The 14852-nt window shown below is 33.2% G+C and overlaps 1 protein-coding gene across 1 annotated transcript in view; it reads left to right on the top strand.

Moving 5' to 3' along the window:
- The window catches only part of LOC129226969 (probable serine/threonine-protein kinase clkA), a 35508-nt gene that overhangs the window by 15757 nt on the left and 4899 nt on the right, over positions 1–14852 (top strand). Inside the window, exons 2-3 of the mRNA XM_054861597.1 lie at positions 5319–5519; positions 11326–11541. Coding sequence (XP_054717572.1) covers positions 5319–5519; positions 11326–11541 — 417 coding nt within the window. The remainder of the gene's footprint in view (positions 1–5318; positions 5520–11325; positions 11542–14852) is intronic.

Here is a 14852-nt window from a genome sequence, read left to right as displayed (position 1 = left end):
AAAGAATTATTTTTCAAATGAAGACATGGTGGGGTAACGATGCCTGTTCTTTAGTCGCCTTTACTCTTCCCCCACCTTTCCTTCTTTTCTGGTTGGTTCACACTACCTCAGGTAGACTGCTCCGACCAGAACTGATTTATGTTAATTATCAATGAGTTATATTAATCATCATTGTTATAATTAATGAGTTATGTTTGATAAGTTATTAATATGAAAATCTTATGTCCAAAGATTTATTTTATTGATCTGATAAAATAACAATGACATAGCCTGGAATGCTTATCCCTAACATCATCCATCATTGTCTAAAATTGCGTTTTTGGAACTTCAATTTCGAAATATTGCCAAAGGAGAGTTCGTAAACTCCATCCCTTCGGTAATGCATTCAAAAAACGTATGAACATCATGAAAGATGGCATGGATGATTTCGCTTTTAAGGCTTCAATTTCAGAAAATTTCGGGGAGAGCCCCCCTAACTCCCCTCTTTTTTTTTTGAAGATCGCCTAATACTGCGATTCTGGAACTCCCAGTTTGAAAAATAGCTGTAGGAAAGTTTCTGAACTCTATCCTTTCCTCGAAAGTTACCAAAATGGCTTATCATTGCGTTTTAGGTCTTTCATTTAAAAACATTTGACTGGAGAGCTCCGAGACCCTCCCCCCCCCCCCTCTATTATTGGCGGTTGTCTACGTTTACGTTTTAGGAACTACGATATGAGAAAAGTGCCCCAAAGAAACAGACACAAAAAAAGGGAAAAAACGCTTAAATACTACACTTAAAACTAGGTTCATATTGATACAAAGTCAAAAGCTTAAAATTCAAACAAAGCACAAATTCCAAAACTGGCATAGTAAAAATCAGCAACATTTATATGTGTAGAATTTTCTTTTAAGTATGCATACGTAGCAGGGGGGGGGGGGGGCTCGAAATATTTTCTGTATTGAACACATCACCATATTGAATGCATAACCAAACTTGCACCCATGGTCTCAATCATCTACTGGATTTTTTTCCAGTAGATGTTGGCAGGTATGTCTTTAATATATACAGTAGGGTAGTTCAAAAAAAAAAAACTCTTTTTCAACTAGAGTCCATGACACCCCCTATTTTTTTTTACTAATAGTATTATGCTGTAAAAGTTTTAGCTTCTTATTCAAATTTTAAGACGGTGCTCAATGACCCTTTAATTTAACATTAGCCTTAGCATAGAAAATGTCACAAATTTAGAAACATTTAATTTCCCCAGCTGTTTTTTTGTAAATAATTATTTTATTGCAATGTACAGTGAAGCACCATTTATACGTTTTTGAAGAGACTGTATGAAAAAAGCGTACAAATGAAAAAACGTATAATAGGTATAGGTTAATGTGTATTAGACTTTGCAGGGACCAATTTTAAAAACGTATAAAAGAGAAACGTATAAACGGTGCTTCACTGTATATGCATAATACTCGTGTATATTTTAACATGTAGTGTCGTTTTTTCATTTCAACTTATTTTTTAACCCCCTCCTCATACTGATGAAGTTTGGGGGAGGGGGGGTTGAGTATCCTCTTTCAATTGAAATAGGAAGCTAAAATTTTCCCAGTATATTGCTATCCACAAGTCTAAAAATATTGAGGGGTGTCCTGGTATCTAGGAGAAACTTTTTTTTTCATGTCTTTTTGTACCACTCTAATATACAGTGGCTCCCAAAAGTTTTTTTACACTTTTCAATTTCAATAAAATATTGCTTTATCATCCATTAGTTAAAACAAATATTTTAGAATGTTATATTTAATACTATATCTCTGATTCATTCTTAACAAAACTGCATGAACTATTTTAACAAGAAAATGAAATTTGTTTTTTTAAGAAAATAGTAATCAAAATGTATCAAAAACTTTATCTCACAAAAGTCGTCTACTCTTTTTGCAAAAAACTAACTTATTTGTAAATAATATAATTTTTCATTAGTTTAATATTCAACAGGATGTTCTTTGGCATCCACAACAGCCTTTAAGCATCTGGGAATAGATTTCATTAGTTTTTTTTTTTTTTTTTTTTTTTGTGAGTTTTGAGTTCATCCACTTTCTGATTATTCTACTGTTTTTAGTCTGCTTTTAGTTATAATACTGTTTTTAGTCTGCTTTTAGTTTTAATACTGTTTTTAGTCTGCTTTTAGTTTTAATGCCTTGTTTTCTTACTCTAACGTCCAGTTCTCTCCAAATATGCTCTATCGGGTTTAAATTGGATTTGGGCATGCTTGACGGTGTATTCCTAAAACTTGTTGACAGTTTTAGAGACATTATTAGCAAATGTTTTAAGCTATGCACTTCTTATCATTATCTTGGTAAAAGATACTTTTTTCCATTTCCCAAATTTTAGTCTGATAATTACGATTATTTTTTTTAAATATTTAAATAAACAAAATGATTTTTTATTCCATCAACAAATTGTAGAGTATTCTTTCATGTTAAAAAAATAAATAAATAAATAAAATATATATTTAATTACCAATTAAAATTAATATAAAATTTGAGTAAGTTTCTTAATATAAAATTAATTTTTCAGTATCTTAACTGTAGCCAACATGTGATTGGTCAACAGCCAAAAGCTAATTTAAATATCAATGGACCAATCAGGTGTTGGCTCACATCTAACTAAACATGTAACTGCATTTCCAACTGTTGGTTTTTCAGCAACATGTTTTGATTTTCACCATGTATTCAGTTGCCTTTTGTCTTGCAAGAAGCAAGTTGTGTTCATGTTAAATATTTAAAAAAAAAAAGAAAGATTTTTACAGAAAGGTTTTTACTCTCATTTGAAACAGATAAGTAACTTTTAACTATATAACACAAATACTAAATCATCAAGTCCTGATCATGACACACACCCCCATACCAAAACAACTTCCACCACCATGTATAGTTCCTTCTAGATTGTTGGAATTAAATTCCTCACCTTTTCTTCTCCTTACAATTAAACACCCATCAGAACCAAAAATGTTAAATTTACCTTCATCTGCTAAAAAGACATTATTCCATTACAATTTGGGCTTATTTATCATTTATTTTGTGATTCAAAGTGTAAGTTTTCTGTTTCCCACACTATCAAAAAATTATCTGCGGACTATGAACCCTTGTAGTCCAGCTGTTCCGAGAACTTGAAGAACAGTTTCAGGTAAAATTCAAGTACAAGATGTTTCATTACATTTTGCAGAAACCTTAGCAATGCTCAAACATAGATTTTTCATAATTTTTTTATTATAAATCTCTAAACATGTTCTGTTGACTTTGCTGGTTGGCCCTTTCTTTCATTGGATTTCATCTGATTTCTTTCTTTAAAGCATTTTATGACGTACTACACTGTAGAATGGTATTATTTCACTAATTAGCGATATTTCGAATTGATTTACTGCTACTATGATGAAAAACAATCATATTTAGAACAGTGTTTGTTGTTTATTACAAATACGAACCATTTAAAAATAATAAGTAGAATATTATGGAGTAAAAAAAAGCCAAATTATTTTTTTAAGTGTCAACACAATGCAATAATAATACAGTGAAGCACCGTTTATACGTTTTTGAAGGGACTGTATGAAAAAAGCGTACAAATGAAAAAACTTATAATAGGTACTGGGTAGTGCGTATTAGACTCTGCAAGGACTAATTTAAAAAATGCATAATTGATAAAAACGTGTAAAAGAGAAACATATAAACGGTGTTTCACTGTATAAAGAAACAACAGTTAATAATTTAAATTGTGAATTTATTCAAAAAAATATTTTATTGTATGATGACATTTGTGGTTTGTTACTTCTCTGTTTCTTTGCTTTTTGAAGCATTTCATTATCTTATACATATAAAATCTGAGTATCTATCTATCTATCTATCTATCTATGTCCAAGCTTCTTCTCCCGAACGACAGTGAACTGACCATCGAACCAGGTATCGATGGATTCGTCATCTTCCCGTCTTCATGTTTGGCTATTTAACATAATCCTCCGATAATAATTAGCGGAGATATCAATTAAAAACTATTAATTATGACTCTTAGATTTCAAAATCAAATCCATATTTTTCGAAGGCTTTCCTCCATTCAAATTATTATTCAGTGCTTCAACTCAACTTTCCGGATGAACGCTTTTATTAAAATTTACAGCGTGAAGAAAATCATTGAGATGAAAGATCTGTTGCCATTTCTTTTTCTCGAATATAAAGAAATAAAATTAGGCTTTTGTTTTAAGGCTTTTCCTGTAATCAGGGTGTTTAAGTTGTTTACTTTTCGATTATTTTGCCGTAATCTGCAGCAAAATTTTGCTGTTTTTTTTTTTTTTTTGTTCAAACCTGTTGTGACGCCTTTTGTTAAATACGCGTCACATGACATAACTTTCATTTTCGAGGAGGACCGTGCACGTCGTAAAGTAAAATGAGTGATTTACAAGTTATTTGAGTTCTTTGAGGGTTTGTACCTGGAAAACGGATTGATGTAATTCTTGTACGACCATGTGGATAGAATCCATCCAAATATTTATCTGAGTGGTATGTTGCATTAATAAACACCCGGGCAACGCCGGGTAGTAGACTATTTTATGTAAAAAGCGGATTGTTATTGTGCATAAATATTTCCGATATAGTCTATCAGATGCAATTCAGTTTAACGTGAGTAAAGATTATAGTTGATAATGCATATATTTTCCCCTTTTGTGCTGACTGAAAATGTACTCATAACTTGTATCATTGATAACGATTATTAACGTTGATGAGGTGTTTTGGCAAAAATATGTTTTACTGGTGTTTTGCAAACCTTGCTTTACGCGCATTTATTTATTCCTTAACGCGTTAGAAACTACTGTCAGTGTACTACAAAAGCATCAACTGGACTGCTCTTACATTTTTTAGGTAGCCCGTGCAACGCCGGGCACGCAGCTAGTTTTTTTTTAAATGCTGTATTTTATTTAGAATGACAGAGAGATGATGTGGAAAAAATATTAGTCTTTATATTTGCTTACGTTCAACGAGCACGACCGGTAGCGACCAGTAAGTTGATCACGTGCTACAATCAACCAATCAACAACTTAGAATGGAAACCGGTGCAGTAACCGGTTGATCATAGAACGCTGCAGTTAGTAATCGGTTACTCACCAGTTGACCGGTGATGTTCGTTGCACGCAACTTTTGAATTTAGTTCCAGGAGATTTTGATTTTACTACAAATTTTTAAAGTGTACAAACACTTAAGGGAGCCTCTGTATATATTTTACTTGCCCTTTTAGTTAGCTTTTTATGTACTTACTGTGTTCTAAAAAGATTATTACAAAAAAATAATTCTTTTAGGCTGCAAAAGAACATTTAACATCCCAAAATAGACCAAGTGGTGAGTGTGCTATTTGTTTGTATGGTTTTAGTGAACAAGACATCTTTACCAGGACTGAATGTTATCACTATTTTCATTCACATTGTCTGGCAAGATATGTCAAAAATATTCTTGAAAATGCTGAAGAAAGTGAAGAAAAAGACGTGGATAAATCCTCTGAAGTATGTTATTTTTTGATATATAACTTGCAAATCACTTTTAACCCTTTCCGGCATGAGTCATTAAAATTTCTTGAAATATAATGAGAAAACACTTGTAGTGGATTTATTAGATCATCTAGGCATAGATTTTACAGTCTATGAAAAATTTTCCTCAGTGGGTGGTGTTACCATTCTCACTACCCACCTAGAACAGAAAAAAAAACATATTCATGCATTCAAAAATGAATTTAAATCTTTTACACAAATATGATGGAATACCTCGCAGAAAACAAAGAAAATGGTTGACTATTTATGTGCGAATAAAGAATTTTAAAATCTTGCAAAAATTTTCATTTTTGAGCTTTCAAATTGAGGTGATTTGAATAAGAAGTTGAGCCAACAAAAAAGCCTTTTTTGTATTTCTGCCATCCATGATTGTTAAAGAGAACAAAATACTACCTCTGCAGCGATTCTAGTGGCTTTAAAGATATATATATTTTTTTAATTGATGTCATTTCTTGTGACCTGTGCCGGGAAGGCTTCAAGTTATCTATATTGTTCAGTAAAGTTAAGCAAATGAATAATAGTCTGAGTAAATGAATCCTATTTTTGAATTATTATGAAATACTTAGATTAAAACTCATTGGTGAAAAATAAATGGTATTTAAAGAAAAAATATATTACTGATAGATTGGAAAAAAAAATAGCATGAGTGATTGTTAAATTCAGGGTGTCCACATATGCAAAGTCATGGAACATCAGGGAATTCGGCTATGTTTGAAAATGGTCATGGACAGTCATGATTTTCAGCAAAAAATGCTCAAAAATCATGGAAACTGACAGCTGGTCATGGATTTTGTGTTCAAGCACATGCATATTTATCGAATTGTACAGATTAGGTGCAAAATTTATGCATCTTATCCATTTCTTATGCTTTTATGTGTCAGCCCCTCATATTTCACACATTTCAAAATCCGATTGCATCCACCTCTATAATACTCACTCGTTTTTCTTTTCTATGTGATTCTACCGATTGGACATTTATAACTATGTTTTGAGCTTTATTTTTACCACCCCCCCATCCAATTATGTATTTAAGGACTTTCAGTGGCGTAGCTAAGGGGGGGCAGAGGGGGCGGTTCGCCCTGGGCGGCACTTTTCTAGGGGCGGCAAATTGGCCCTTTTGATGTGGAAAAATTAAATGTATTTTCCAAATAAGGGAATTATGGTTTTAATCTATTATTGCAGACAAGAAAATATCTTCTTAAAGCACTCAAAAGGACAAAATAACTTTTCTGGGGCATAATGGACAGTTTAAGTATTCCTGTAGTTTTCAATTATTCCAAGAAGGTGACACCACAAACGAAGAAAAGAGCAGCTCAAGTCATTTCAAACCAAACTTTCCCAGAAAATTATGCGTGTTTCAACACTCAAATTTTTAATTGAAAGCTCGATAATAATAAAAAATTCTGTACCTAACTTGAGCCGTTCTTTTCTTCGTTTGTGGTGTCATTTTATTGGAGTAATTGAAAACTAAAGTAATACTTAAATATTCCATTCTGACCCAGAAAAGTTATTTTCTCTTTTTCAGTGCATTATGAAAAGTGCATAGTATTTTTTTGAAAATTTGTTATTTAGACTGTAGAGGTTAACTTCCGGAAGACGAAAACAATGAACTTTTCCAATTTTTGTGTTAAGAAAAAGCTAATACAGGATTTGAAGGTTAGAGCTTCTTGAAAGCCTGCTCGAGAAACAAAAATGTCCTTTTTTTTATTTCAGGAAAATAGTGACGAGTAAGAAAAAGAGGGGGAGGTGTAAAATGTTACACAAAACAATTTATTGCTCATCACACTTTATATGTTTCAGAGTTTGCTTTGATTTCCCACTCTTTACAAGAGTTCTCTTCTTCAAATGAGGGGGATTTCTGTTTCCTTGCTTTTGAGAGTAGATAATCTATCCGACTATTTTAGATCACATGTTAATCTGTTCCTTGTGGAAGGTCAGCGAATTTCATTTTTCAACATTTGGGTTGGACCCTCAACTTATCCAAACATAGTCTAAAATGTGCGTTTTAAAGTATTCAGTTTCAAATAATTCCGTTTGTGAAAATCTCCCACCCCCAATCTGTAGTTGAGCAGTGTGAAAATGTTTTTAGGCAGGGGAGCGCTTTAATATCTTATCCCTTTTCTTGATGTCACCAAAGGTAGTTTAGAAATACGTTTTTAGACCTCAATATTGAAAAATTCTAGACAGAGCGTCTATCCCTACCGTTTCCTCCAACGTAGCAAACACAGCCAAAAAGGATATATTTAGGCATTTAATTCTGAAAACTTTCCAGGAGAAAACTCTCACTCTCTCTTCTAAAGTCTCAACATCTAGCTTAAAGCTTCGATACTTCAATATCAATTTGTGAAAACAGCATTTGAACACTGACTGCCCTTGATCTCCTAAAGTGATCAAATATAGCCTATAATAACGTTTTTAGGACTTCAATTTTGGAATTTTTCTGAGATAGATATCTTAGTCGAACTCCCCCTTTCACCTAACGTCTCCAAAGATTAAAACTGCGTTTTTAAAACTTCAATTTTGAAAAATTTCCGAAGGAAGAACACTTCACCCTTTATCCTTACGTCCCAAAGATAACCCAAAAAAAATTTTTTTAGAAGTTTGTGTGAGTAGGAGAGCTTGCTAACCCTTCTTTCTGACAGATAGTCTAAAAAAATATTCAGCTTTAAGAATGATTTTTAGAGGGAAACCTCTCTCTGTCCCCTCCTTCCTCCTAACATAATAAAACAAAGCCCAAAGTCGGACGTTAATTACGGACATTTTTCAGGAGAGAACTGCTTGGCTTCGCAGCATTTTTTAAGCCATTAGGGAACTTCTCAACGTCACCAAAGACAGCTTAGAATTCTGTTTTTGAGACTTCGGTGTCGAACAACTCCCAAAGAAAGAACCCAAACCTTCCCCTTTCAACCAAACCACCAAGATACCCTTAAAATTGATTTCAGTTTAAAAAACATTTCAGTAAGAAACCTCAGCGCTTATCTCTTCCCTAACACCTACAACTGTGTAAGAGTACGCATGCAATTGCGTTGCCGAAGATAACCTAAAAATTGCATATTTCAGAGCTTAAAATTTTCGCATTGAGTATCCGATCATTCCCGATTTCCTTGACTTCTACGTTGCCTAAGCTGCATTTTAAAATGTCGTAAAATTTCCTTTCGTTGTCCACCGATCCCCTAGCGTCAACAAAGAAACACTAAAAGAGGCTAATTTTGAAAAAAATCGGGAGTAAACCCATCGCACTCTTTCTAATAACTTTACTAAAATTTCGGTTTTTGACTTAAATCTAGCAATTTTCTCCAAGTGTGGGCCCTAACCCTCCTCCCCCCCTTTTTTCTTTTGAAAGTATTTAGGGAATAACGAAGGTCTTATTTTTTCTTCAGTTAAATTTCTAGTTTTAATTTAAACACGTTTGATAGTTTTGTGTATAACTTATTTCACAACGATAGGGCGGCAATTTGAGGAACCGCCCCGGGCGGCAAACACTAGCTACGCCACTGAGGACTTGTAGATTTCTAATTTTGCCACTCTTGTTTGACTCGAAAAGTTTCAGCCATTTGCATCCCTTTTGATTCAAGAGACTCATAAAAATAATCATCAGTTTTCAGCAGTGTCTTAAGTTTGCTTTTAGAAAATAAAATTGGTCTAAAGAATTAAGGAGGTTTAGGACATCAATAAAATACAGAAGTTGGGAATTTTCGAGGATAAAATGTTTATAAGAACCGTAAATGTTGCAAAAAAAATAATAATAATCAGGAATTTTTTCAGTATTTGTAGCTTTTTTGGTAGAAATATGTCTGGTAAGTTAATTATTAAGTACTTTAATTTTAATATTTTATTTTATTTTTCTGAATATTTATTTATTTTATTTATTGTAAACTTAATTTTAGTATTGTCTAAATTATTGCTAGTCACAGAATTTTTAGACAAGCTTTTTTTTAAAATAAGTTTTAATTTTTTAATTTTTTTATGAAGTAAAATATTTAAAAAAGTAAAAAAAAAAATCAACAGATATAAAATCAAGCTCAAATGTTTCCCTGTTCAGTAGTAGTTTTATATCATTATTGCCGCACATTTGAAGCTGCTTTTATTTTGAAAAATCATTGTGTGCCATATCTATGTCTGATTTTTTGGAGAAAACATAATAAATTCATTTTATGTAAATTTTTACCTACATAAAAATTTTGTATGATTTAATGAACCCAAAAAAAATAAATAAAAAAATTAAAAAATTTAGATTTATAGACATATGTCCTTAATAGCAAAATAATTAAGTTAAAACTTTGTAATTATTTCATGTTTATCAATAATCATTGATGCACAAATTGGTTTTTAGTCATAATAGTATCTGAACTAGTGACAATTCATTTTAATTAGAATTTTTAAAAACATATGTCCCAAGCATAAATCAGATGGTTGCATTTTAATTTTCACAACTAGTTTAGGCATTCTTGTAAAAAATTAATGTTTTTTTCTGGAAAAATTGCATCCCATGAGTCATGAAAAGTTACGAACAGTACTCATGGAAAGTCATGGATTTCAAACTCAAAATGTAGAAGATGCTCTGTAGGTTATTCAAAGAAGCTATTGCATGCTTAGTCCATTTACACAGATGTGACATTTTGCACATGCATTTGCACTTTATTCACAGAATGTTAAACTTTGGCTTTCAATCTTTTCATATTTGAATCTAAGGAGCCTTATTATGATATAAGTATCTAATCGCTACTACAAAATTTGCTACTTAAAAATACTGATTTGTTTACAAATTATGATGATATGATACAGATTATTATAAACAATGGTTCTTTATATTCAAATATATGACAAAATTATGCCAAAGTTTAAAATTCCTAGGGAAAGAGGTTCAAGATTTTCTCCAACAGTTTTTCAACGGGATATTAAACGTTATTTTTAGGCTATGTTTAGGTGACTTACAGGAAAGAGGTTTGGGTGTTCTTTCCCAAAAACTTTGGTTCAAGGGCATTTCTCCTAATTTTTTTTTAAAGCTAAAGTATTAAAAATACTATTTCTTCCCAACTTTGTTGAATTTAGAGGAATGCGTTCAGGGGTTCTCGCCCCAGAATTTTTCAAAGCTGAAGTATTAAAAACAATATTTTACTGACTTGTGTTGAGGGCTTCCCTCCCCCAATAAATTGGAAGTCAAAAAGGCCCAATTTTAAGCTATTATTTCAGTTAAAGGAAAAGTGAGTTGGGGGATGTCCCCCTGAAATTTTCTAAAACAAGTTTTGAAAATGTATAGGTTTTCTTTTCCTCTTAAATACAGACAGGTGTAGTGAACTAATTTATTTCAATTAGCAATATTTTAAATGAAAAGGTCTAACAAGGGAATAGTATTCTTCTTAACATTTTGTTCTTAATTCTTCTAATATGTTCCGTTTTCTAATTACAATGATATTATGTTGAGAACAAGCATATGTTTTCAAAATATCAGTGGTAGATGATTAAGCAGCTAATTTTCCTGAAAACAGCTGGATACAAATTTTAAATGCTAAATCTGAGATATAGATGCAAAATTGCCAACACTGACTCAAATTGTTTTCATTATTATTTATTTCTTTAAGGGTTAGTATTTATTGTTTGTTATTTATCCATTTTTTATCGAGAAAGTAATGGCTGTTTAGAAATTGTCAGTAGGTCTCACATATTTATTTTAAACATCCATGACTGTGTGTATGTATGTAATGGTGCAATTAACCAATTCTTTATTGATGTCACTTAAAAAATATTTGTGTTATTTCAGCTGTTCTGCCCCATGTGTCGTATCCCTATAAAATTTTCTACGAGTGATGAAGAATATCCTCCACCAACTGCTATCAATGAAGAAACGTTTAACCTGACTGAGGAAATTGTGGACTTGCAAAAAAAGATGGCTGATCTTTATCAGAAGCAGTTGGAGAAAGGTGGAATAATTGATGTAGAAGCAGAAAGAAACAAATATTTACTTGAAATTTCTGATGTAAGTAGTGTTTCTAAATTGCTAAATAGTTGCGGTCGCTCTAATAAATTTTTTAAAACATGACATTTTAATAACTTTAAACAGTCAAATGTCCACATCAATCATAAATATGTACTAACATTCTTATTGCTGAAAATTGTTTTGATGCCCTTTACAAAGTTTAGCTCTGAGTTTTCTAATATTTTTATGGTATGCATGAATGTGAGAGTCAGAATTTCTTTTTTTAAATTTGTTGTTAAAATAAAATAGAATGGCTGCAAAAAATGTATTATGTTTTCTAAAAAATAAGGTAAAAGTTTCACAAAACATAATAAAACTATATCCTCTTCTGTTAACACAAAGACAACTTTTTGTATACTATATTAGTACTCAGTGCTGTAGTTTGGGGGAAACAATGCTTGCCAAAATATTCAGTTTATTATTGCAAATTCAATGTAAATTGGTTTCAAAGAACCTTTGTTTGAACAACAAAAACTTGATTTTAAAATTAGAACACCCTATGGGGTTGCCCCCCACCCCCATAGAGGGACATAAACTAACCTGTGTGATTCCCCAAGCATCAAAGGACCGTTGTGCTAAAATGGAAAAGATCCGATAAAAGCAATTGCTATGAGGAGAACCTCCTATGGGGTTTGCCCCCCATTGTGGAATGAAAACTACCCTATATCAATTCCGAGCATCTAAAATCCTGTGTGCTAAATTTGGAAAAGATCCGAGAAAAATTTGATTTTAATAAGGAGAGCCCCCCCCCATAGAAGGTCTCTGCTCCCCCCCCCCCCCATAGATGGACAAAATTTATCCTGTGCAAATTACCGAGCATCAAAGGACCTCTGTGCCAAATTTGGAAAAGGTCTGACAAAAACTGGATTTCTAAAAGGCGAACCCCTTATTGGGGTAGGTGGTTTTCCCCCGTAACAGAGCCCCCAAAACTGCCGTATGTGAATTCCTGAACATCAAAGAACCTCTGTGCGAAATAAGGAAAAGATCTGACAACAACTGGATTTTTATAATTAGAACCCCTCTATGGGGAGTTGCCCCCTCCCCCAACACACACACAGAAAAAAATCAAAATATGCTAGGATGTAAGCAAACAGGTGGAGCACACAACTATAGTCAGAAAAATCACTAATAACAGGAGCCATCCCCAATACCCTTAACAAAGACAACTGGCCAGTAATGGTAAAATGCAAAATGACTACAACCTGGCATGGTTTAAAAAATATATCGCGGTGCTGACACCATGCAGGCATATTTTAATGGGGGTTTTTTTTGGGAAATTGCCCACACAGTCTAATAAAATTGCTGCCACAGTCAAACAAAATTGCCCACCTACATTTCCCTAAATTTTTCCATCGGTTATGTGTTTCTATATATTTTTTATTTTTCTGTAAAAAAATGGAAGCGTGACCCCCAACCGTTCCCACAAGCAAAAGTTTTTAAATAAATAAAACTATTAAACAACGATGTCTCGCACTCCAAAACTCATAGATGGCAGCACGTAACACGTAAACAGAGTTTGTGGATTAACGTCATGTAATCTTCCGTAGCCATTTTTTAGGTGAAACCGGCCCCATGTGTCCTGTACAAAGCTTGTGCGTGGTCATTTGAAGCATTTGTTTTTACGCTCTCTATTATATTCTGCATTGCAGTTGCATTCCATCGAGAATGCAAGTATGAGTGCTAAAAGAAAATCGCAGCAGCAAATTTCTGTTAAAGATGCACTTTTTGGTTAACCTAAGAAAAAGAAACTAGATTCAAATGGTTCTAATGGTTGTATTATAATGAATGAAATTAAAAAAATTCTAACACTCAGTGATGTTTGAACTATTTTAAATGCTGAGTCACAGCATTTATGTTCTTCACACTTTTTTCCTATCGAACAAAACGACCATTAGCAATAATTTCCCTAATTCCAATTTTCACACCCCAACTCTTTTTTTGACGATTATTCAGCTAACATAAACTGCACATTTACAATCCCCCCCCCCCCATTCCAAGGAAGTTAGAGTTGCCCACACAGTCAAATTTCCTTAAAATAGGCCCTGCACCATGCATAACATCACTCTGCTTCACAAGCCAAATGCTCAGACCTCAGATGCTGGAGTCTTTATGAGCCGCAGTGTATCCGCAAAGGCAGTTCCTCCGACGCATTACGGTGTTTCAGTGAACACAGTCCTTCACAGGTATTGTGATAAGCACAAACGTGCTGCTGCCGTAGGAAAATCAGCGATGCATCATGATGTATCGTGATACATCGGGAATCACAGTGTATCGGAAGAACACTAAATATAAACACTGGTGTGGCGATGATTGCTTGACACCAGTGTTTTGCGATGCATCGATGTATCTCCCAGTCCTAGAGCAGACATATTCTTTTCAATGCTCGAATCTCATTTGAGGCAGTGAGGAGTAGAGGGATGTAAGTGGGCATTTTCCAGTTTTGAGTAAAAGGCGTTTAAAGATAACATCCCAGGTAGACTTTCATTGAAATTCTTCTCTAAATCGTGCTGTATAGCAGCAACTACCAGGGCTACTAGTACCATCTCTTGCCCCAAGACAGAGGAGAGGTTCACCTGTCATGTGTACTGGTTATCTTCAAATTTTTCATTTTGCCACTTACGCCCCTTTGCTTCTCACTGCCTCATATGATACTAGCTTGAATTCCTTTCAAAAGCGCAAAATCTTCAAGCAGTAACTGCCTTTTCCATCCATCTTGCACGGTGATAAGCATCATGAGAACTAAACATACTTCAGGGAACTTAATCAGCATCACCAATAGCAATCAGCGATGATTTCAATAACTCAAAATAATCATGCTGAAGTTCGGATTTCCTCATTTAGTAGTTGCCTAAGGAGCTGCCCAATATCATTTTGATTCTTCTATAACTATTGCTTTTTATTTTATTTTAAAATATAACCAGGAGTGTTTTTATCAATTGATTCATAGTTTTCTTGGTTTATAAAAGGTCAAAAGTCTTTAAATCGGGCAAAAATGGCAATTTGTGGTCCTGACCATGGAAAGAATAGTTCAAACACAGCAGTAGCCAGAATTTCTAATGTGTCATGCCTACATCCCAGAAATAAGAGATGCTTTTGGAACTCCTTCTGAATTAAAAAACTTAACTACAGGTTGCAATGAAACTTAAAAATAAAAATAAAATTAAAACTGATTCAAAAGTTAGGAGACTAATGACGGTGCTAAGCACAAAAGTTGTATCTACATCTGAGTTCAAAATGAGAAATTACCATTTAAAGTTGTGTGCCTCCATGTATTTGATATGGATGCAACTTTTTCAGAGTTTTTTTTTTAA

Source organism: Uloborus diversus, chromosome 7 (genome assembly GCF_026930045.1).
Source record: "Uloborus diversus isolate 005 chromosome 7, Udiv.v.3.1, whole genome shotgun sequence".
Lineage (NCBI taxonomy): Eukaryota > Metazoa > Arthropoda > Arachnida > Araneae > Uloboridae > Uloborus > Uloborus diversus.
This window is presented reverse-complemented; position numbering and strand designations above follow the sequence as displayed.